The following is a 22,992-nucleotide window of genomic DNA, read 5'->3' on the forward strand; positions in this document are numbered from 1 at the left end:
CACAGCGCTCACTGGCTGAGCGCAGTGCGGCCGGTCTCAAAAAGGACAAAAAAAAATAAAAATAAAAAAAATAAAGAACATGGAGCAATGACATTTAGATGGTATCACATTTAAAGATGCTGAGGTTCAGAATCCATATTAGTACTTGACAACTACTACTTTTCTGGGTTTTCAGAGCTCAGACTGTCCACACACTGAGTCCTAACAGGCCTGACTCTCAGAGAAGACAAGCCCTGCCTGGGAGCGCCCAGTGACATGGGGACAGTGAAAAGAGATGAACAAAGACGAGGGGCTCACTCCTTCCCTTAGTTGGCCCTCTGCAGCCTGAGGCCCTCACTCACCACTGCACGGGCTGCCAGTTGGGGAGGAAAGGCCGGAAGCCTGTGATGCACTCGAATGCCAAGGTGCCAAAGCTCCAGTAGTCGACAGTCACCGTGTACTTCTGCTGCTCTAGCAGTTCTGGGGCCTGAGAGGACACAAGGGCAGTCACACCTGATGCTTCTTCTTCTGAGGGGCCACAGTTCATCTCATCATGCCTCCCCACTTTCCTGGCTCCTTCCTGGGGGCGCTGGCACATCCTCTCAAGGGTGAGGAGGGGACCACTTGAGCACATTTAGCTGGGGGAACCTAAGCGTTTCCTGTACCTCACTCCCATTACGTGCTGATAAAAGAGTCAGGGTCTCTAGAGGTCACTTTTTTTTTTTTTTTCCTTTTTGTCTTTTTTCGTGTCCGGCAACAGATCGCAACCCTCAGTGTCACGCCCGTACCAGACCGGGACCGGCAACGGGATCGCAACCCTCGGTGTCGCGCCCGCACCTCGCTCAGCCAGTGAGCGGGAACCGGTCTGTAGAGGTCACTTTTTAAGCAGACCAGAGTACAAAATATATCCTTCACTGTGCTTTAAATTTCTTCCCTTTAAAAACAGGGGTTACAGCATTTAAGGTGCTTATTGAGAACTCTTCTCGAACTCCATGCAGGGCACTAGTGTGGTGCTGTGCAGAGATGGCAAAGGGAAGTGACTCCAGACTGCACACACCAAATGCATATGACATGCACTGAATGCCAACTAAACTTCCTGAGCCAAGTAACAGGTGGCTGGCTGCACAATGTGCTGGGGTATTTACAATCAGGTATAGTAGTGTGACTGCTGCTGGAGCAGAGAGAGTGGGGACAGGCAAGGACAGCGATGGATTACAGGTGGGACCAGGACTGGGCTCAGAAGGCTCCTCACGTGAGCCAGTGAGATTCCTGGGGGCGCTGGCACATCCTCTCAAGGGTGAGGAGGGGACCACTTGAGCACATTTAGCTGGGGGAACCTAAGCGTTTCCTGTACCTCACTCCCATTACGTGCTGATAAAAGGGTCAGGGTCTCTAGAGGTCACTTTTTTTTTTTTTTTCCTTTTTGTCTTTTTTCGTGTCCGGCAACAGATCGCAACCCTCAGTGTCACGCCCGTACCAGACCGGGACCGGCAACGGGATCGCAACCCTCGGTGTCGCGCCCGCACCTCGCTCAGCCAGTGAGCGGGAACCGGTCTGTAGAGGTCACTTTTTAAGCAGACCAGAGTACAAAATATATCCTTCACTGTGCTTTAAATTTCTTCCCTTTAAAAACAGGGGTTACAGCATTTAAGGTGCTTATTGAGAACTCTTCTCGAACTCCATGCAGGGCACTAGTGTGGTGCTGTGCAGAGATGACAAAGGGAAGTGACTCCAGACTGCACACACCAAATGCATATGACATGCACTGAATGCCAACTAAACTTCCTGAGCCAAGTAACAGGTGGCTGGCTGCACAATGTGCTGGGGTATTTACAATCAGGTATAGTAGTGTGACTGCTGCTGGAGCAGAGAGAGTGGGGACAGGCAAGGACAGCGATGGATTACAGGTGGGACCAGGACTGGGCTCAGAAGGCTCCTCACGTGAGCCAGTGAGAGGAAACATTCCAGAAAGGACTGTCAGGAGCAAAGGCACAGAGACAGGACTGTTGCTCGAGTTCTGGCTGGACACATGACACATACAGGAGGGGCCAAGGAGTCCAAACCGAGAGAAGAGACTTGGGGATGGTCTCTGCGTCTGGCTGTCAGCATCCTGGTCAGAGTACAGGGTCTCCCCTCAATTGCTGCGGAGCTGATGAGAAATCCAGAGGATACTCTGAAGACTGCCCTGATCACACATTATGTGGATGCAGGGGCCTGGATCACAGCCCCCACCAATCACCACTCTGAAACCTGCACTCCATAGAGCAGATGACAAATTGATGGAGCCCATTATCCTTGCTGGTAAGATAGGCAGGAAATATACGTGTACTTCAAATAATTTTTTTCTTTTTAAGGAACAGGCTATTTAAGCTCATCTAGCCCAGCAGATTTCGACCTTTATTTGTTTTCTAAGCTGCAGACTCCTTAATTCTATCAAAATTTTACTGGTTGCTAACACCAGCAAGCATCCTATAACCACGTCATGGTGAATGTTTCTGCCAAGCATTTCTTGCGATGGATCATCCTTTCCACTTGTTGCTACCACCAGCTCGGAACTGGCCTATCACACCAGCCTCCTTGCTACCTGCCCACCACCTGTTCAGTGCAGCTCTTCTCCCCGCTGCAGCAAGAGTGGTCTTTTCAAAAGGTGGACCTGCTCCTTTTCCAACTCAGAACCCTTCAATGTCATTCCAGAGGTTTTAAGATAAAGTCTACCTTTCTCCCCAGCTACAACTCAAGACACTCTCTGCCTTCTTCTCAGGTCCCAGGCACACTCCTGGGTCTTCCAGTGTACAGCGTCTGTTCCCTTTGCCTAGAACTTCCTCTCCCCCATCACCTCCAGCCCCTTTTCACCTACTCCTCTTTCGGGGCCCAGACTAGGTTAGTCCTCCTAACGTACATTCTTACGACACCTGCACTTTTCCTTTGTGGCACACATCACAGCTATTCACCTCCAGCCCCTTTTCACCTACTCCTCTTTCGGGGCCCAGACTAGGTTACTCCTCCTAACGTACATTCTTACGACACCTGCACTTTTCCTTTGTGGCACACATCACAGCTATAGTTTCTTAGACATCTGTGTAGGCATCACAGTAATGCCTGCTTTCTTGATTAACCCTGAGTTCCTGACAGCCAGGGAAATGTGTATTTTCTCTCCCATGCATCGCCACCTCCAAGCACAGCAGTGGCACACAGACAACACTCAATCAATGTTCCTGAATGAATGACTGACTCAAAAAGAAGCCCAATACTCAGACCGAATGAGGTACAGAAAGGGTGGGGAGCTCAGAGCTCTGCCTACTCCTGGGCAGCCCTGAGGCACCTCACAGAAACTGTGGCCTCTGCAGAACAGCATGAATCCAGTTAAACCTTTACTTCCGATAAAATGCTGAAGTACACAGAGGTTATGGGATTTGTGTAATGGCACAATAGAAGAGCCCTTCTGACATCAGAGAAGATAACCATATCCTTCTATAGGGGATCTGTTGGCAAAAAATGCTGACTTGAACACATTCTGGGTCTGACCTTATGTAACAATTCCCATGCAACAAAGAAACATCCAGAGAGAAGGCCAGGATAGAGAGAAGCCCCCCAAATACGGCATCAGAGAGAAACTGATAAGCAAACATGTACATCACATTTCTTACCAAGTACTGCAGGGTCCCCACAAAGGAAGTACAAAGACTGCCTTGATCCAGTTCCTTGGCATATCCTAGGTCAATAATTTTGTGTATTAACTGAAAAAAAAAAAAAAGGGAGGAGGAGAAATCTGATGGTTATAAGAATTCTACAAGGATTCTGATCATTTATCGTTAGAGCAGAGATATTTCTAAATTCCCAGGTGGTATGAGATCCTAAACTAAGAGCCACCAAATACATAGAAAAATGCCCTCAACATAGCAGACTTAGGGCAAAAGAAAACACACTGTAAAAATGCTAGATTTATGTTCTCCCATGTTCTGCCACCAATTACTGAGGGAGGCCAAAACTGATAGACCATGCACTAGCCCTCAAGACTGATGAAACTGGACTTTCTAATGTGAAAGGCCACGTCAGGCCCTTCCCGGAACCACTGGCAAGAATGAGTGTGGCCTGGAGCAAGACTGAGTGCTGTGAAAGCTGTGGGTTGGGCCCAGGGTACTGAGGGGAGCTGCACCAGAGGGATTCAGGGACCTCGGTGCTGAATTTCTACATTCCAGTTGGCTAGGCCCTTGCTCAGCACCCCCACTAGACAAACAGAGTGGGGAAAGACCACAGGGCAGGCTACCACATCACACAAGTGCCATGCCGACTGCAGAGCGGTGCCAAGAGCACGGGGGACTGTAGGCTGGCTGGGCATGGGGGCAGGTGTCAGCTCCAAAAGTCTCTTCTTCCTATTTCTGCATTAAAAGAGGAGGCTTTTAAAACAAATGGAAAACAAGAAATCGATTTCCAAGCAGTGCTAGGTGGAGCTAGGGAGACAAACATTACCTTCCTTCTCAGACTCCTGCAACTTGAGCAATCAACAATGTGATCTATTCAAACTGGCCTCCATCTTGCAAACTAGAACTTTTTGCTGAATTTTGTCTCATGTCAAAAAGCACTCCCAGAGGATCAAAGCATCTTGAAGGAAATGGGAACAAAAACAAACATGCAAAGCAGCTCCTTCTCCATCAGAGCTTCTGAGGCAGCCCCCAGGACTTTCCAAGTCTCAGAGGGACACTCACTCTTTGCTCTCCTTGCTGCAGAACGATGTTTTCTGGCTTGAGATCCCGATGGATGATTCTGTTTTCATGGAGGTATCTAAGTGCTGAGGCTGTGAGGGTGGAAAGGGGAGTGAATTTTTATTGAGCCTCAAAAATGCTTTTCATTCAGAATCTCCTATCCTATAAAGGATAAATACTGTGCCCCTGAAACACATGGAGGGAAGAGACCTTAGGTGGGGCGAGGGGGGCCTGGCTATGCAAGCAGAACTTAGACTGTCCTAGGAATCTGGCTTATTCATGCAAAGATTTCTTAGCCTTGTGTCCATGAGGCCACCAACTGCAATCCAGAGCAGTGGTTCTGAAACTGTACTGCCTGAACCAGCAGCATTTGAACGGAATCAGAAACTTTGGGGGCGAGTGGTGATGTTGACACTGGTAAAATTTGAAAAGGGGCAATGTCTCTGGTCCAGATTCTCCAAAATCTAAATTGCATGGGGCGGGCAAGGGAGAAGGGCCCAGTGGCCATGAGATCTAGAGTCCAGCACAGTCAGAGCCAGCTTCCAGGAAGAAGTGGGGACACACAAGAAGAAGAGAACAGGAGCGCCTTCAACACATTTTGACAGCTCAGCTTGTCTTCACTACATGCCCGGTTCTCTGGTGGGGGATGTGAAATAGGGGACACGGTCCCCAACTTGAAAGAGCTCGGAACGTAGCTGGGAAAGAAGCAGCCAGTACAACACTGGCAGTGAAGTCATTTGGTACCCACAGCTTCTGCTGTGAAGAGGAAACATGAGGAGGCCACTCAGGGAGAACCATGGCACAGAGCAATGGGGTCTCTGTGCAGCTCAGACCCCAAGAATGGCATGATTTTTACCTGAGACTGAGGCTTAATAACACTATCAGTAAGTCCTAGCTAATGGTATGATAATAGAAAAAAGTAGAATAGGTATTGGAAGGAGATGAAATTATTTCTACTTGTAGAGGATATGACTATATGCCTAGAGCACTCAATAGGCTAAAACCTGGAAAGAATTTAGTAAGCTGTCTGGAAACAAAACAAATATAGTACATAAGGATAATATACACAAATTGGTATGTATTTCCACTATATCCAGTTGAAATGGAAAAGAAAAATTAATCCCATTCACATGAGCAACAAAGTTCTAAAACACCACAGGATAAATTTAGCAAAAAGAATAGTGTTATGTGAGGAATCTATATGGAACAAAGAGAAACAACTGCCATCCAGAGCAGTGGTTCTGAAACTGTACTGCCTGGACCAGCAGCATTTGAACTGAATCAGAAACTTTGGGGGCGAGCAAAAGACACAGAGAGGTTTTAAAAGTTGAAGATCAAAGGCACTCTGAACAAAGCCAAAGGCAATGGGTTGGGAAAAAGTACCCACCACACGTACACCAGAGTGAACATACCCGACATACAAAGCTCGCACAAATCAACAAGACGGCAACCAGCAGGGAGACAGGCAAAGAGTATGAAGGGCGATTTACAGGAGAATAAATACGATGGTGAGCAGTTATGTGAAAAGTTGTTCAAGCTTGCTAGTCATCAAAACAATGTAAATTAAAGCAACAATGAAATGCCTTTCTTCAGCTCCTTAACCAGCAAGAATTTTAAGCAATAAGGGGTTTTCTTCCACATTTCTGGAAGGAGTAAAAATTGGCGTGCATTTTTGGGAAAGTAATATGGCAACACCTACTAAATTTTAAAATATAAATATTGTTTGACCCATTATTTCCACCTCTAGGAATCTAGCTTATAAAATCAGAAGCATCATAACATACACATAAGGTTACTTATTGCATAGCTTGGAGCAAAATAACTAGAAATAAAGTGAAAGTCAATAATCAGGGAATGGTAGATCTACATTATAACAGGTAACTCTTTTAAAATTATTTAGGTTAATACTTTCTGACTCAGAGGGAAGTCAATGATGTACTGCCAAATTAATGGTATAACCCGTTTCTTTCCTTTAAAAAAAAAAAAAAAAAAAAAAAGGAAGAGCAATCACAACACCGACAGAGGTTAAACAACGAGACCTCTCTGAATCTGCCACACACCCCATATGTGCCTCTTTCTCACATCAGCCCGGGCAAACCAGGGAGATGGGCAGCTGAATGTTTCCTGAAAACACATTTGAAAGTCAAACTGAGAGAGCTAAACTACTGACTTGCATCTTATTAGGGGAGTTCCCGCTCAGAACATAACCCTCTAGTTGTATCTGCCATTTTAAACCCAGCCTTCAACCACAAAGCTCCAACATTTCCTACTTGTTCCTTATTTTCCTTTGTTTCATAAGTGACACTGTAGATTGGCTTGGTCCAATTAATGTCCACATGAAGTGAAAAACTCGCTGCTTTCCACGTACCTAAAAAATTCTACTCCACCGTGTTCTCAATTGCATGAATTTTTAAGGACCAATGCTTATCAGCACTTTCATTTTTATTTCACTATTTCACTAATTTTAATTAAAGAATCAAAGCAAAGTGTACTAAAACCCTCTAACAACTGCACCAACACGACCATGCAGACAGGGTGGCATGACTACTTAATCTGAACTGCTGGAGGGCAGGGAGCAAGGCCTTGTGATGCCTTGGAATGTCTGTTCACTGACAGGTTCACAAAAGACCCATTTTGGTGTGTGACAAGCGGCTGATCAGCAGCAGGATACCATGTGTAAAAGTCTGGGTTGGTTTGTTCCAAAGCAGAATATATGAAAGTTGAGATTCGCTGTGATTTGAGCAAGTACATGTGATCAGGCTGAGACAAGGCCCTGAAGCTAGAGGTATAACCTCTTAGGGCAAATAACATGGGGCACAGCAGGCACGATGTCCCAAGAGGAGGAAAAGCATTCGGATTACACCAAGGACAGCATTCCCTACACCACACCGGTGAAGACTGTCACCAGGTCTTCAGTGAGAAGGGGATGGCAAGTTGTAACCAAATCCACGGGCTGTCTATTTGTATGCTCACACAACTATACGCAACAAACTTAAACCCTCATTTTGGGTAGTCACTTATTCTCAAATAGTTTTGTCAGCTTAATAAAGTCTGAAATTAAAGAATCCAACAGGTATTGTTATATATAGTTTCTCAGACTGAGAGGACCCTACATGACTGAAATAGCAAAAACTCTAATAGGCGGGGCCTCTTAAATGGCTCCCCTTACAGGATGAGTCTTCAAAACCTTAGTATGGTCTGACCGTGCTACATCTTGTAATCTGAAAAAATTTACAGGGGTTGGGATTCAGACAGTTCAGGTTGCACAACAGTACCTGAAGAACAATGTCATGAAATGAACCAAAATTATCTCAAGCCGAACTAAGATACTGTGATTGAGAAAAATACTGCTGCATCTGGAAGTTCACAAAAATCTAAATCCCTGGCAATAGTGAAAATACGTGTTTATAAAAGTTAAAAACCACACTGCAAGACATAAGGGCCTAACAGTTAACTTCTCATGCTCCAATTAAAGAAAAGGTTGTAAGAAGTACCACCTCTGTGCAAACCTTTCAACTACACAGTGGTACTTCCTAGGACAGATACTCCACAAAGCAGGTCCAAGTGAAGGGCCTGCCAGAGGAAAATAACAGCTTTGTCAGGAATGGCATCCAGCTCCCCTTTAGCTCACGAGGTAGATGCAAATACATGCTGGTCTTCGAAGAGTTCATGGAAAGATCCATATTATCTTTCAATTCTATTTTCCCACACACTTTTTGAATTCCCCTCGTATAACTGAACAATGTCACAACCCTATAGTTCTTATTGGTGAAACAAAATTCCAAATCAGAGCCCCTATAAATTTTTCCAGCTTACAAACCACAAATTAGGAAATAGATAGGAGCAGCTAGACTTCCACATAGAAAAGCAGTTTTGTAAGGGTTGTGTTTGTGAGTCCCTATTTGCCACACTACAGGTTTGAAGGGATTACTAGGCTCCCTTGAGAACATTTTGTTTGAGATAGATTCCACAGAGAAGAAATGGAAAGATAAGGGACCAAAAGTTGAGACAGAGATTAGGAGAGAAGGAAAAGGCAGTCACCGCTGAGTAAGAAAGGGTGTTTGCTCACTCAGTGAAGACTGACTGCGTGCCTGCTGTGTGCCTGCCACTTTGGTGTCACCAGACACCAAACAAAACAGATTAGAAGGCCAACTGTGGAGATGTGGAGAAAGATTCAGTCTGGCTAAAGGTTTCTTGGCTAAAACAGCCTCCATGACGAATGGCAAGTTAGCGAGGTAGTCTCCGAGTGTGGAAATGAGGAAAGTTCAGGATCACTCTCTCCATCGTTCAGGAAGCACTTACACAGAGTCTTCTTTTGCTAGACACTGTGGAAAATGTGCCACCAAATCAAGGCACTTTCTCCACTTACTGTGCTAATAGGTTGGTCAACTAGCCCCAAGCCCTGAAGTCAGCCCTTACCGTGCAGGCAGAGGCAGAGACCACAGAACAATGGTGGCCCGACCATGTACCACTACATGGAGAGGCAGCAGGCAGAAGAGTCCTGCAGGAGGGAGACCTCTGCGAGTAACGGCCAGTCGGGGCAGTCTCATGGAGGGGCAGGTCCAACACTGTGCCCCAAAAGACAGGAAGGCTTAAGGTCATCAGGAAGGTGCAAGAGCAGCAGGTACAAAGACTGGCAGGAGGACTGAAAAGCGGGATTTGAGAGACACATACATGATGGGTTGGCTACAGTGGATGGGGAGAAACATGAGGTTATCTAATAGTGGATTATGACTAAAGTGTCCTTTCAAAGGCATGCAAGATGGGTTACTAAAATGGGGGTGAGTAGGCCAGGTAAGAGGTCATGACAGTGACCTTCCACGACACTGAATTAGTGGAGGCCATGGGAACAGACAGGGAAAGTGAGATATACAACACGAAGGAAGAATGGGAGGATCTGGAGACTTTTTACAAAGGAGGGTGTGGAGCAAGAATAGGGGCAGATTCTAAGAAGGGACAAGATTCAAAATTGACACCTGTGTCTGGGTAACTGTCAGAAACATGGGTCTACTGACACAGAAAGGAATGCCAGGAAGGAGTCTGGTTTAACGAAGAAGGCTGGGACTTCGATCTGGAAGTGACTTTGGGAGAAACATCCTACAGACATGGACATGGAGTTTAGGATGGAGACAGGGCTGAATATACAGAGTTTGGAAAAGATATGGTTGATAAAGATGCCTTGAGAATGGCCCAGCAAGCAGAGTGTACCGACAGCAGCTGGTCCAGGTGCAGAGGGCAATGAAGGGGATTGCAAAAGAGGACGTGAGAGAGCTCGGGGGAGGCAGTCAGGCTGCGACAACTGAGTGGACGTCTGGGACACTCTAGGGGACCATTCAAAGAATCAGCAACTGAACAGTGAAAACGGCATAGTCAGAAGTAGAAGAGACCTCAGAGATCACTTATAGACCCAAACCCCTCATTTTAAAGTTGAGGACACTTAGGCCCAGAAAGTTCCGTGCCTGCCAGGAAGGAGCAACTCCAACAGGAACACACGGCAACTGAGAGAATGAAGCACAGACGAAAGTAGGGGCAGGCTTCCTGGAGGCTAGAGGACAGGACAGTCGGGCACCACAGCAAGCCGGCTGCCTGGACAATCAAGGAGGACTGACTGCAATCACAGACGTGACAAGACCATGGTGATCACACAGGTGGCCCTGCCTACCCAGCTGGCAGCAGCCAGGGGCACAGTCCACCCCTCCATCTTGAGTGCTCAGGAGTTTGCTGGAAGAAGGAAACACACTCCAATGTTTTCCAAAGGATGATGAGCAAGACTGTTTAAACAAAGTCCACTTACATACAACTTCCTGGAGCTATTTTAGGGTGACATTAAGTGGAAATCCAAATCATTTCTGCCTGCCTCTGCACCTGTCCCCAGACCTCATAAGGGCAATGTCTAACAGGCTTGTCCTGGCACAGGACCAGGGCTCACCGTGTGCTGGCCAGGCATCTGCTCGCTTTCTCATGTGCACTCTGCAATGTCTTCTTGGGCAATTTACAGTTTCACTGGAAAATCCTACCTATATCTACTATCTTGTTGCTGCACTGAGTGGGAGGTCAGTGGCACAGAAGAGATTGAGACAGACAGGAACGCGGAAAAGAAGGTGATGAACCTGGACCCACTAGTCAAGGGTGCATCTCTGTCACTTATCTGAAGTCAGCCTGGCAGAGAACAGTTTGGCTACTCCAGCAAAGGGAACATGGGCCAGCACTTGGAACAAACTGGAACAAAATATACTCAGGAAATGTTTCAAAATACAAAAGAATTATGTTAGAGGAACTCTAAGGAAAGCTTTTGAACTCTGGCTCAGTCACGAGATCCTTGCATAAGAAGCAAATTTGATGTATCTTGTACAGAAATCAGAAATGGGAATGGAAGTAAAATACAGGCTTATCAGCAACTTCAACTGCAACCACAAAATCAGGGGATGTGACTGCATCCAAAAGGTGACTGAGATAAGAACGGCTCTGAGCTGAGGAAGCCTGGCCATTCCAGGAAGAAAAGTCTCAGAAGGCAACCACCTGTCTGGTTCCCTGGATCTGACCTCAGATCTGGATTTACAGCACTTCAGAAGGGATGCCATAAATCCAGATCCAGAGTGGAAGGAGCCGAGAAAGGAGCTAACATTTGCTGGGAGCACAGCACAGTGTGGGGAGCTTGGCGTGTCGTCTCACCTCACCCTCACAGAAGCTCTAGTGGGGAGCAATGCCCCACTTCACAGCTCCTAACACGAATGCTAGGAAAAAGTAGCCAGCATGCCCACGGTCACACTGCTAATAAGTGGAAGAGCTGGTGTTTGACCTGGAGTGTTAATTATATGTGGACATCTGGTTTTTAAAAAAAGAGGTCCTTACTTAATTTAGTTTCCTTTGGGATTTATTTCATTTGTTTGACAAATATTTATACAGAAGCTGATATACACTGGAGATGTGGCAGTAACTAAAGTTTCTGCCTTTAAGAAGTTTAGTTCTAGTGTGCTAGTACTTCAAAGTCTAATTATTTCCAATTTGGGGTCACAGAAAGGAAGGACAGGGAATGAATGACCTAAAGAATTTAGTATTCACCCACCTATAGGAGAGTTGCACCACATAAGCACTTGAGAGCTTACCTGTCTCCATTACTCTGACTTAGGTAAACACGCACACAAACACTTTGAGTAGACAATGCAAAAGCTATCACACAAGTCAATGGTAACTGGATTCAAAATGTACCCAGGCCACCAGAACTTAATCCTTCTAACTGTAACTTTGTACCAGTTGACCACCCTCTCCCAATCTCCCACCCCCCCATAATCCCCAGTCCCTGGTAACTAACATTCTACTCTCTACTTCTATGAGATCAACTTTTTTAGCTTATACATACGAGTGAGAACATGAGGCAGTTCTCTTTCTGTGCTTGGCTTATTTCACTTAATAATGTACTGTGTATTTCAAAATAGCCAGAAAAGAGAATTTTGAATGTCCTCACCACAAAGAAATGATAAATGTTTCAGGTGATGGAATGCTAATTACCCTGATTTGATCATTACACATGTATACATGTATTGGAACATCACACTGTACCACATAAATATGTACAATTATTATGTGTCGATTAAAACTTGAAAAAGTTGTACCCAGATCAAAAGAACATACAATGAGTAGAGGCTCTATTAATATCAGCAGAGGATTCCTTGAGGAAGTAAAAACTCATATAAGGAAGTACACAGTTATGTGTACTTGAGCCAATACTTTACAGACTTCCTTAATAACTATTTGCTAAATGCATAAATAATTAGTGAGTTAAAAAAAAATATTTGAGGGCCGACCCCGAGGCGCACTCGGGAGACTGCGCTCCCTCCGCGGGTTCGGATCCTATATAGGGATGGCCGGTGCGCTCACTGGCTGAGCGCATATTTGAGGGCCGACCCCGAGGCGCACTCGGGAGACTGCGCTCCCTCCACGGGTTCGGATCCTATATAGGGATGGCCGGTGCGCTCACTGGCTGAGCGCAGTGCGGCCGGTCACAAAAAAAAGACAAAAAAAATTTGAGAGAATAGCGTCAAAGAAAAATAACTTGACAAAACTCTAACTAAAGACAAACAAAATAAAGTTGCCCATGAAGAGCAAAAGAGTATTTCCCAACCTAAAGACAAAAAAAATTTGAGAGAATAGCGTCAAAGAAAAATAACTTGACAAAAGTCTAACTAAAGACAAACAAAATAAAGTTGCCCATGAAGAGCAAAAGAGTATTTCCCAACCTACTAACCTGACTTCAACCCAATTCAACAGAGGACAAATTAACAATTTAGCCATTGAGGAAAAAGATAAAGTCAAGTGAACATCTAAGCAAAACATGGAGGGCGAGCCATGTGGCAAGGTGTCAGGAAAACAAGAGGAACTTTTCACGCATGGGTTAGATCCTCTGGGTGTGCAGAGAGGGCCCTTGTGGTAGAGCCTCTGGACCAACGTGCAGGGGATCGGTGGGGCGGGTGGTGGACATCCACTCACGTCCGATGCAACCGGTGTAACATCAGCTCACCCTCACAGTGAACTCCACCCAAGGGACAAAGACACAGGACACGGAGGGTGATGGGATCACATGTGTCAGCCTATCTGGATCTCAGCCTCAAATACGCCACTGCTTGGTTTCTCCCCACGCCATATTCCTCCTGCCTCCCCTCCATCACCAGAAGCAGAGGAGGGGAGAGACAGACCCACATGGGCAGGCAGAGCATTCAGAAACAGGAGGGCCACCCGTCCTTCGAGGCCACAGGCTGGAGAATACTATGTCACCACCGCAGGACTATGTTAACAACTGGTGAGCCTAGGTGAGGGTTAGTGAGTGTCACTGCACTCCTCTTTTAACTTTTCTGGATATTTGACAATTTTCAAAAAAATAAAGTTTGAGCAAATGAAAAGAAAAAATATATATAGCTTCAAAAGTCTGAGGTAGGGGAGGGATGAAAAGGGCATTGTTCCCTAAATCTGGGGTCAAATACTCAAGAGATAAACTCTGGATAACTCTCAACATTAGAACCCAAACTACCAACTTGCACCACCCATGGAGATTATTTTAAAAAAAGAAAGCCCAAGTCTCCCTAGCACTCCTGCCATCTGCTCCCTCCTGGGAAGGCCCAGGTGTAGGAGGCTCTGTGTGGCCCCTGCAGGCTGAGAGTACTCATTTCTCCCTGAGCCAGCCTGGCCTCCTCAGAGAGGGCCACACACACCCTTATCTGAGGTCCCCAGCAGTACCAAAGGATTACAAAAGGGCTACGCCTTTGGTTGGCAAAGAATCGCCAACATGGGAGTGGAAAGATTCATTGCCAAGGGATAAAATTCATTTGAATGACAACCTATTCCACTGCTGGCCATTCCAGGAAAGCAGGGAGTGGAGCTTTTAAATGGGAAAGGAAGTCTGTTATTCCATATACATCATAATTCACTGAGTGACTTGGTCAGGAAGGAAGGGGAATCTATTTGAGCTCAGCGCCGGCCTGACCGTCCCCTTGTTGACCTCCCCATTCCATGGGTCCCCCCCATGCCACCCTCTGTAAAGACTGAGGACCAAAATATCTCCCATCTGTGCTCTGCCAGGACTCCCAGGGGCACCACACACTCCCCTGAAGGGCACAGGCTGGCATTTACCGATGTCACTGAGCAGGGTGAGAATGGCTCCTTCACGCAGGCCACAGCAGTTCTCAAACTGGTTCAGGTACTGTAAGAAGGTGAGAGAAGCATCAGAACAAGCAGCCACCACCCCAATATGGCCACAAGGGCCTTTACCAGTCCAAGTCATCTGAGGGCCGACCCTAGGTCCTAGGCTTAGGGGGACCTGCTTTTGGGGAGGCCTGGGCAGTGGGTCCAGCAGGCGCTGGCCTAGGGAGGAGTGGGAGGAAGCAGTCCTGAGGACCCCCGGGGCTCTCGCACTGTGCTGGCCCCAGCTGGAGGTGTGTGAGCATCCCAAGGGAGGGATTTTCAAGTCTCCCCTGCTGCTGCAGTTCCGAGTAAGGCGACCAGAGTCTAGGCTCAGCCACAGAGGATTCTCTGCTCCTGAGAGGCCTACGCACAGGACAGGCTGGAAAGGAATTCCCAGGAAGCCACGCCCTGACCACTCCCCAGACATGGCCTGGCCATGTGGGGTGATGATGGCAGTGGGGAATATCTAAAGAGCACTTACCATGTGCCTGGCATGGGCTACACTCTGCAAAGATCAGCTCAGCAAAGCTTCACCTGCAGTGTCTCATTGAATCCTTACTACTACTACCAAGGTAAGTTGGAATTTCTATTTCAGGAGTGAGGAAACAGACCAGAGGGGTCCAGTATCTGTCAGCTTACACAGCTACAGAGGCAGAGCTGGAAGATGAAGCCAAGGCTGTGTGATGCTTGAGCCCTCACCCCTTGCCTTCCTGGCCCCTCCACTTGACAAGAGGCTCAATGTCAATGTGCTGCTGGAAGTCGGTCTCACATGGGGACAACAGAGAGAATAACTTCCCAACTGAGGCTCACAATCATCAGTTAGCATTTTCACACAAGAACGTTCAAGAGTTGTAAACCTACACAGCATATAGACTCCACTTTTTAGATCAATTCTGACTTTGACATTTGCTCACGTGCAGGCCATGTTTGTCTCCCCACGCACAGGGGTGTGGACTGAACTCTTCAGAGGAAGGAAAAGCAGGCAACTCTTTAGAGGAGGGAACTCTTTAGAGAAGGGAAAGGCAGGTGACCTCAACTGGAGATCACCAGACCTCTGGCAGCAGTGATCCCCCACACCCCGCTGGGCAGTAGCAAGGACAGTGACCTTTAGCATGCAATAGCTTCCCACCCACCAGGTCACCTGCAATCCCTGCCAGGTCGATCACATTGAAATTTTCATCTTCTTCCCTGGCTCATTGGCTCTTTGCTGTCTAGAAGGCCAAGTTCAAAATCCCCTGCCCTGCTTGGGAAGCGCGGCGGCGCTCCCGCCCGAGGGTTCGGATCCCACATACAGACCGGTTCCCGCTCACTGGCTGAGCGAGGCGTGGGAGCAGCACCGAGGGTTGCAATCCCGTTGCCGGTCCCCGGTCCGGTACGGGGGCAACACTGAGGGTTGCGATCCGTTGCCGGACACGGAAAAAGACAAAAAAAAAAAAAAAACCCTGCCCCACTCCAGAGCCCTCTGCTATCTGACCACATCCCACCCACTTCCCATGGCTTCCCTCTCAACTATGACAACATGGCTTTATCTCTGCACAACTGCAGTTAGTAACAGCATGATCATCAAAGGTCAGGAAAATAAGGAGGAAAATCCAAGTGCCATCAAATTCCCCATTCCTCACCAAGGGTTGTGCCAACCACTGTGCTCACACTGCCACGCACGACACCACCCAGGACATGACCGTCTTCCACAGCAGGAGAGGATCACTCAGGCAGAGTGGCCCTCACAGAAAGTTTCCTTTTAGAACAGGAAGCAGACGGGTCCAGAGGAATTCGAGACCAGCCTGTGATGTAAGCTTGAGAAACTGCCATGTGAAGACAGAGTAAAGGCCCGGGCATTCTCCCCCGACCCCAGCACCATGAGAATAAAGAGCTGTGGGAGCTATGTGAACAGAGCAACTGCCCTTTCCATAAAAAGTCTCTCTGCTGTCCAGAGCTTCTACTCTTCATGACGTGTTTGGCATTACTCAATTTCACAAATGGAGAGATGGCCTGCAGCTATGGCCTGAGCTCTGCTACCACAGCTGTGGGAGGCTGGTAATGAGCCTAACCTCTCCGAGCCACGGTCTCCATCTGGAATGTGGGAATCACACCTGCCCGGCAACGTCACAGGTTGTTGAAAGTCAAACAAAGCAACGTGTAAAATCAGGTTATGTGATCCTATTTAGAGAACACCGGGAGGGAGGGGCACTGAGACTTAGGACGTCGGGGAAGAGAAATTACCATGGGGAGAAGGAACAAGGTGGCACATGGCCGATGATCCGGCCACGGCTGCTCCCTCACTGCTGAGCCACTTCCCTTCCTGCTGCACCCTCTGACCTGGCAAGTGCTGCTGCCACATCTGTGGCATACGTCCCTCTTAACAAGGACACCAGGAGGCTCATCCAAAGAGTGACGTGGCCCTGCCATGCCAAGGGAGGGAAAGTTTGTACTGGAACTCATCCAGTCTTCCCACGTAGTGCAGTCCTGTGAGGACTCTCCCTGTCATCTCGGTAAGCACACTGCAGAATGTACAGAGAGCCCTTCCTGCCTTTCTCGTAAGGGCTTCTGATTCAGTCTTTTGATTCACATACGCGTCACCTCAACGTGGGCATGGAAGAGGGGGATTTCAGAAGATAAAGCAACCCCACCAAAGTCACTATGGCTGCTTGGGCTTCCTGATGACAGTGGCAGTAACAGTGTCCCACCCCTGCCTGCTAGGCTGTGCACCCCGCCCCCCACCTGGAAGGCTCACCTTCCGGAGGTCTCCTCCTTGGCAATACTCCATGGCCAGCAGGGGCAAGTCATTGGGCGCCAAGTTCTGCATTCCCTCAGGGACATCCCGGGCGGCCACCACATTGGGGTGTGTCAGCCTAGGAAGAGGAGACCCCAGTGAGGGCAGAAACCGGGCTTCGGCTCTCTCCCAGCCCCTCCCTCCAAGTCTCAGGCAAGCTCGCCACACCATGAGGCCTGGAGGAAGCAAGGACCCTCGGAGGCAGGCAGAGGAAGACAGGGTCCAGGAGCAGGCAACCTGCCTCAGCACCCAGGCACTCAGCATCTGCTCAGCTCTACTTCCAGCACCACGAATTCAAGACCCTGTGAGGCTACCATGTCTGCCTTAGTTTTCTCAAGAGTCCCCATTTCAAGTCCTCGTGGCACTGCCAACATGCTTCTAAAAGCGGAGAGAGTAGGGGGACTCACAGTCTCATGCCCTGTGAATGGGGGTATGTGCGTGGGCACATGGCACCCACCCAGGGTGGTGCCTTCTCCCTTAAGGGGCTAGCAGAGGGAGCGCCTGTGTGACGTGCCTCTTACGGTGCTCACCTACATGCCTCCCTGGCTGGGGGCAGCACCCACCTAGTGGGTTGGCAGACCCTATCTCCACACTGGGGGAACAGATAACAGCAATAGGGTAACAGCTGTGGAGAGTCACAAACCACAAACCACTTGGAATTGGAAATACAGGGGGAAAAAAGGATTTTTTCCTGATAAGGGAAAATCCAACATGATGACTACTTTAAATCATTTAACAAAACAAATAAAATAGACCAAATGCCCTTGACGAGGCTCAATGTAGACTTGAAACACTACTCCTCTAGAAATCCTTAGGAGTAGGAGAGTCATCTGTGTGGACAGGCTGGCTGGCATCCTAATCGAGGGACCGAGATTTGTGACTCTCTTTTCCAGACGCAGCGGGGTTGGGGGCTGTTGCTTCAGATCCTGAAGTTCAGCTGGCTCCCTCTGGTTTCACTGCAGTGCCCCTTTGCCCAGCAGCAGCTTCCTTAGGGCCCCACACACCCAGGCCCTCACCTCCTCATGATCTGAATCTCCAGGCACCACCGCTCTCGGTTCCGGGGGCTGAGCTCCTGCCGGCATTGCTTGATGGCGATCTGCTCACCTGTTTCCTATAGAAAGAGCATGGCAGGGATCGGCATAATGAGTGATGGCCATAGAGAGAAAGACGCTTGGTCAAATGCCACATGGTCTGCTGCATGGAAGAGGTTTCCCAGGGCCCAGGGCACAGCCTCCATCACCTCCTGTGGCTCTGAGGCCCACATGTGCATCCCTGAGAGACAGCCCTGAGGCACCTCCCCCTCCCACCCTCTCCTAGATTCTACAAATGCAACTCGTCCAAGAAACCTCTGCTGACCATTCCTGCCCAGAGAGACTTCCCTCTCAAACCCTGACTGCTCGCGTACTAGGCTGAACCATACGACACTGCTGATATCCAACCACTTTGACGTACAAAAATGGCACGTTCATAGGGTTCAACCTTAAGTTAATACCACACTGAGTGTCTTCACTGTTTCATGTAAAAAGTCTCTGCAGAGAGAGTACAGCGTAGTTCAGCACATGGAACACAGGTCGATTCGGCTCTGCCACTTACTAGCTACATGCCTTGGGCAGACCACTTGGTCTGGCTCAGTTTCTCCTTCTGCAGAATGGGAATTACGATGCCCACCTCCAGTGCTGTCATGAAGATGAGCACCAACAGTGTCCGGCCCTTAGCAGGTGCTCAGTGATCCTACTAAAGGAAGAACCGTGTCACACAGGCACTCCTGGCATCTAAAATCCTCCAGAGCTTGGCTCCCACCTGCCTTTCCAGCCACTCCCCCACGAGCCCTGCACCTGACACTGCAGGCCCATCCTCTGCCTCTCTGGTCTATGCTCTCATGCACACAGGGCACAGGCACTGAGGTCTTCCCAGCTCAAGAGGATCCTCCCTCCTCTCTACTCCTGTAACACCTACGTCCTTCACTGCACATACCTGCCAAAGACTTATTTTCTGTAAGTGAAAGGGTTTTTCAATTTTCTTTGTTAAATTATAGACCTGTCCATCTTCATGGGCTTTAACCTCTACACCAGTAACCAGCATAACGTCCTTAATTGTGGTCTCTTTAACTGAAGAGAAGGCAAGCAATTTTTTTGTGTGTGTGAGTAATTGACTGAGTGGCTGGTTCCTGAAGACGGCCTCACCTCTCCTAAGTACCAGGAGCCCACCTGGGGAGCCCACAAGAAGGGAAGCTCTGGAGCTGTGGCACGGGCAACAGAGGGAGAGTAACTCTGGCCTCAGGCACTCTAGCAGCCACAAGGGGAGTCAACACCACACCGCTGGGGGGACCAAGGGCCTTAGCCACGCAGAGGGCTGTGGCAAGACCCCCAGTGTGCACGTGCTGTCCTTAAAGTGGCCAAACTACATCACAGTCTCACATTTACCAAACTGGCCAAGATCCCTGCAGGAGCAAGGACACGCCTAGCAAGAAAAGGAAAAATGGAAATCTCCAAATACCACCAGAAGTTGTCTAAGAAGACTATCACTGAATCACTGATCAATGAAGCAATCCTTGAAACTGACATTCAAGAACCAAAAGCTACAGAAATAAAGTGGCAGTATCTTTTGACCATCAGTGCCCATGTTAGAAAATGGATCCTTACAACCCCTCTACAATACTCTCAGAAAACACTTTCCTCAAAGCCCAACACTGCTTTTGTTAAGCTGTCCATCACGCAGTTACATGCCTACTTTTTTTTAAACAGCTCTACTGAGATATAATTCATGCACCATAAAATCCATTCAAAGAATACAACTCAATGGATTTTGGTATACTGCGAGTTCTGACCAGAGCCAGTCAATTTTTTTTTTTTTTTTTTTGTCTTTTTCCGTGCCCGGCAACGGATCGCAACCCTCAGTGTCGCCCCCGTACCGGACCGGGACCGGCAACGGGATCGCAGCCCTCAGCGTTGCTCCCGCGCCTCGCTCAGCCAGTGAGCGGGAACCGGTCTGTATGTGGGATCCGAACCCTCGGCGGGAACGCCGCCGCGCTTCCCAAGCGGTGCACTGTAGCAGTGCGCCACCGGGCCGGCCCCAATTTTAGAGCACATTCACCATCCCCCAAAGCAAACCCGCACCACTGGCAGCCCTCCCACCTTCCCCCACCCCAAGCTGTTCCAGCCCTGGCAACCACCAGCTATTTTCTCTACCTATGGATTTTCCTGTTCCAGACATTTCATATAAAGGGAATCATACAATAGATGGCCTTTTTATGACAGGTTTCTTTCACTTAGCATAGTGTTTTCAGGCTCACCAACACTGTAGCCACATGCCTTCTGTCACCACAGCAAACTCCCCAGCCTAGTCTGTGGCGGTAGGCATGCTTTGAGTAGATATCCATAAATACCTTTCAAGGATTAGGGAACATGTCAAAAGAACAACCTTTCTTCAATCAACGACAAACTGTGGTACATCTCATGGAATGGCGCACCCTCCTGTCACAAGCTTCCCCGATCCCTCTGTTCTCAAGCTAATCTGAATTTGGTTTCAAGTTTCACTTCCCATGAGTGCTTAGACTTAAACGTTTTTGCCCAGTTCTATGGTGGCTGCATCAATAGCAGCTCTGAGCGATGCTCTTTGCCATGGTTTGAATGTTTGTCCCCTCCAAAACTCATGTTGCAATTGAGTTGCCATTGTAACAGAACAGTACTGAGAGCTGGGACTCTTGATAGGTGATCAGGCCATAGGGGCTCTGCCCTCACAGGTGGGTTAATGCTGTTGCAGGACGAATTCAGCTTTCTGCCATGTGATGACGGAGCAAGAAAGTCCCTGCCAGATGTCAGCTCCTTGATCTTGCACTTCCTAGCTTCCGGAACTGTGAGAAAATACATCTCTGTTCGTTACAAACTAGCCAGTCCCTATTCTGTTACAGCAGCACAAAACGGACTGAGATTCAGTTACAAACACTCGCTTCCAGTCCGGTGGGATCTCCAGAGAAGCTCAGCCTGTAGAATACAGAGTTCTGCAAGTGAGGGAGGACTGATGAGCCAGGCTGCAGGGGAGGTGACACTGCTGAGTGTCCATTCATCATGCAGTGTTCCTATGGACAGGATTATAAGCAACACTTCAGGAGAAGATACTGTAACTCATGGTTTGTTACTGCAGAATGACTCTTCTCAATATCTTTAAACCAAGATATTGAAAAATGTGCACTCATTTAACTTCAATATGCAGAATACCATGTCAGTTTTTTATTGTTGCTATAACAAATTACCATAAACTTAGTGGCTTAAAATAGCACAAATTTATTTCCTTGCAGTTCTGCAGGTCAGAAGTCTGACATGGGTCTCACTGGGCTAAAATCAAGGCATCAGCAGGGCCGCGTTCCTTTCTGGAGGCTCCAAGGGAGAATGTTTCTTTGCCTTTTCAGCTTCTAGAGGCTGCCCACGTTCCTTGGCTCGTGGCCCCTTACCCCATCCTTGAATCCATCAATGACCAGTTGAGTCTTTCTCAGATGGCGTTGCTCAAAGTGATTACATTGGGCCCACCCAGATAATCCAGGACAATCTCTCTATCTAAGGTTGGCTGATTAGCAAACTTCACTTCATCTGCAACCTTAATTCCCCTTTGCTATGCAACCTCACATATTCACAGGTTAAGGGATTAGGATGTAAATATCTCCAGGGTGCTAGAGATTCTGCTTCCCACAAACGGTATGCTTCCCTCATAAAACATGACAGATAATCAGGTCCAAAGGGCAGATAGAGTAAGTGACCCAGTCATTTAATTTACTAAGTGATTTAGGTGATGTGTCTGGCTGTACACAGGTGATGCACAGCTGTCACTCGGCCCAACCCAGAATCCAGAAATAGATTTTGATATTGAAGACTAATAATTTGATATTGGCCTTAAATATTCAAACTCAAACTAAAAAGACTGAACTCAGCAATATGAACACTGAACAAGTCTTGAATAACTGGGCATAGAAGACCAAAACTGACTTTTTACTATGGACAGCTCAGTTTAGCCCTACAGGTTCAGGGGAAATCCTAACTTCCTAGGCCTCAGAATGTCTGATATAGATACTGACTCACTTAAGCTTTTCCTTACACAGTAGCCCTCATCTGCCTCTAGGAAGTAATCTGAAACATTATAGGTTTTCCATGAGTAATGTTTGATTTGAAACAGAAACCCAAGAATAACTCTGTTACTAAAAACATACCTGCTCTAGAAAACAGAGTTTAATTAACAGTACATAAATAGACTGTGAGTACTGGTTTGGAAAGCCTGGGGATCTGTTCTTCATTAGCAGTAAAACTCAAACAGCAGTCAATGACTTTCTTTATCTTGCCAGATTTGGACTGAACCATCTCCAAATCCAGCTTCTAGTAAGTGGATTCCTTATGCGGTACAATTGTTCTTTCCCCCTCAATGGACAAAATTTAAAATTGGTTTGGAAAAAGGGGCCGGAAAGCCTGGGGATCTGTTCTTCATTAGCAGTAAAACTCAAACAGCAGTCAATGACTTTCTTTGTCTTGCCAGATTTGGCCTGAACCATCTCCAAATCCAGCTTCTAGTAAGTGGATTCCTTATCCGGTACAATTGTTCTTTCCCCCTCAATGGACAAAATTTAAAATTGGTTTGGAAAAAGGGGCCAATAGTATTATCTATACTGAATGTAGTTGACTACGAAGGTCCTTAGAGTTTGCAAATCTTTGCCTCTTATACATGAAAACATAAAACTTGTGTATAAATGTGAGTGTATTACAAGGTGAAAAAAGCCAGCGGGTGGGGGACACATTCTCAGATTTCTGATAGACACATGTGCTTCAGCAGAGGTGAGCTGGAGGCTGGTCTCTACGGGAAACAAAAGGGGCTAGCCCA

The 22,992-nt window shown here is 47.6% G+C and overlaps 1 protein-coding gene across 1 annotated transcript in view; it reads right to left on the reverse strand.

Moving 5' to 3' along the window:
• The window catches only part of IKBKB (inhibitor of kappa light polypeptide gene enhancer in B-cells, kinase beta), a 49,960-nt gene that overhangs the window by 20,906 nt on the left and 6,062 nt on the right, over positions 1-22,992 (reverse strand). The window contains exons 2-7 of the mRNA XM_008571206.1: positions 18,147-18,241; positions 17,092-17,209; positions 14,307-14,376; positions 4,686-4,774; positions 3,627-3,716; positions 342-466 (exon numbers count right to left, since the gene is read on the reverse strand). Of these exons, the coding sequence (XP_008569428.1) occupies positions 342-466; positions 3,627-3,716; positions 4,686-4,774; positions 14,307-14,376; positions 17,092-17,209; positions 18,147-18,241 (587 nt within the window). The remainder of the gene's footprint in view (positions 1-341; positions 467-3,626; positions 3,717-4,685; positions 4,775-14,306; positions 14,377-17,091; positions 17,210-18,146; positions 18,242-22,992) is intronic.

This window comes from Galeopterus variegatus, unplaced genomic scaffold, assembly GCF_000696425.1.
Source record: "Galeopterus variegatus unplaced genomic scaffold, G_variegatus-3.0.2 Scaffold666, whole genome shotgun sequence".
Classification (NCBI taxonomy): Eukaryota; Metazoa; Chordata; class Mammalia; order Dermoptera; family Cynocephalidae; genus Galeopterus; species Galeopterus variegatus.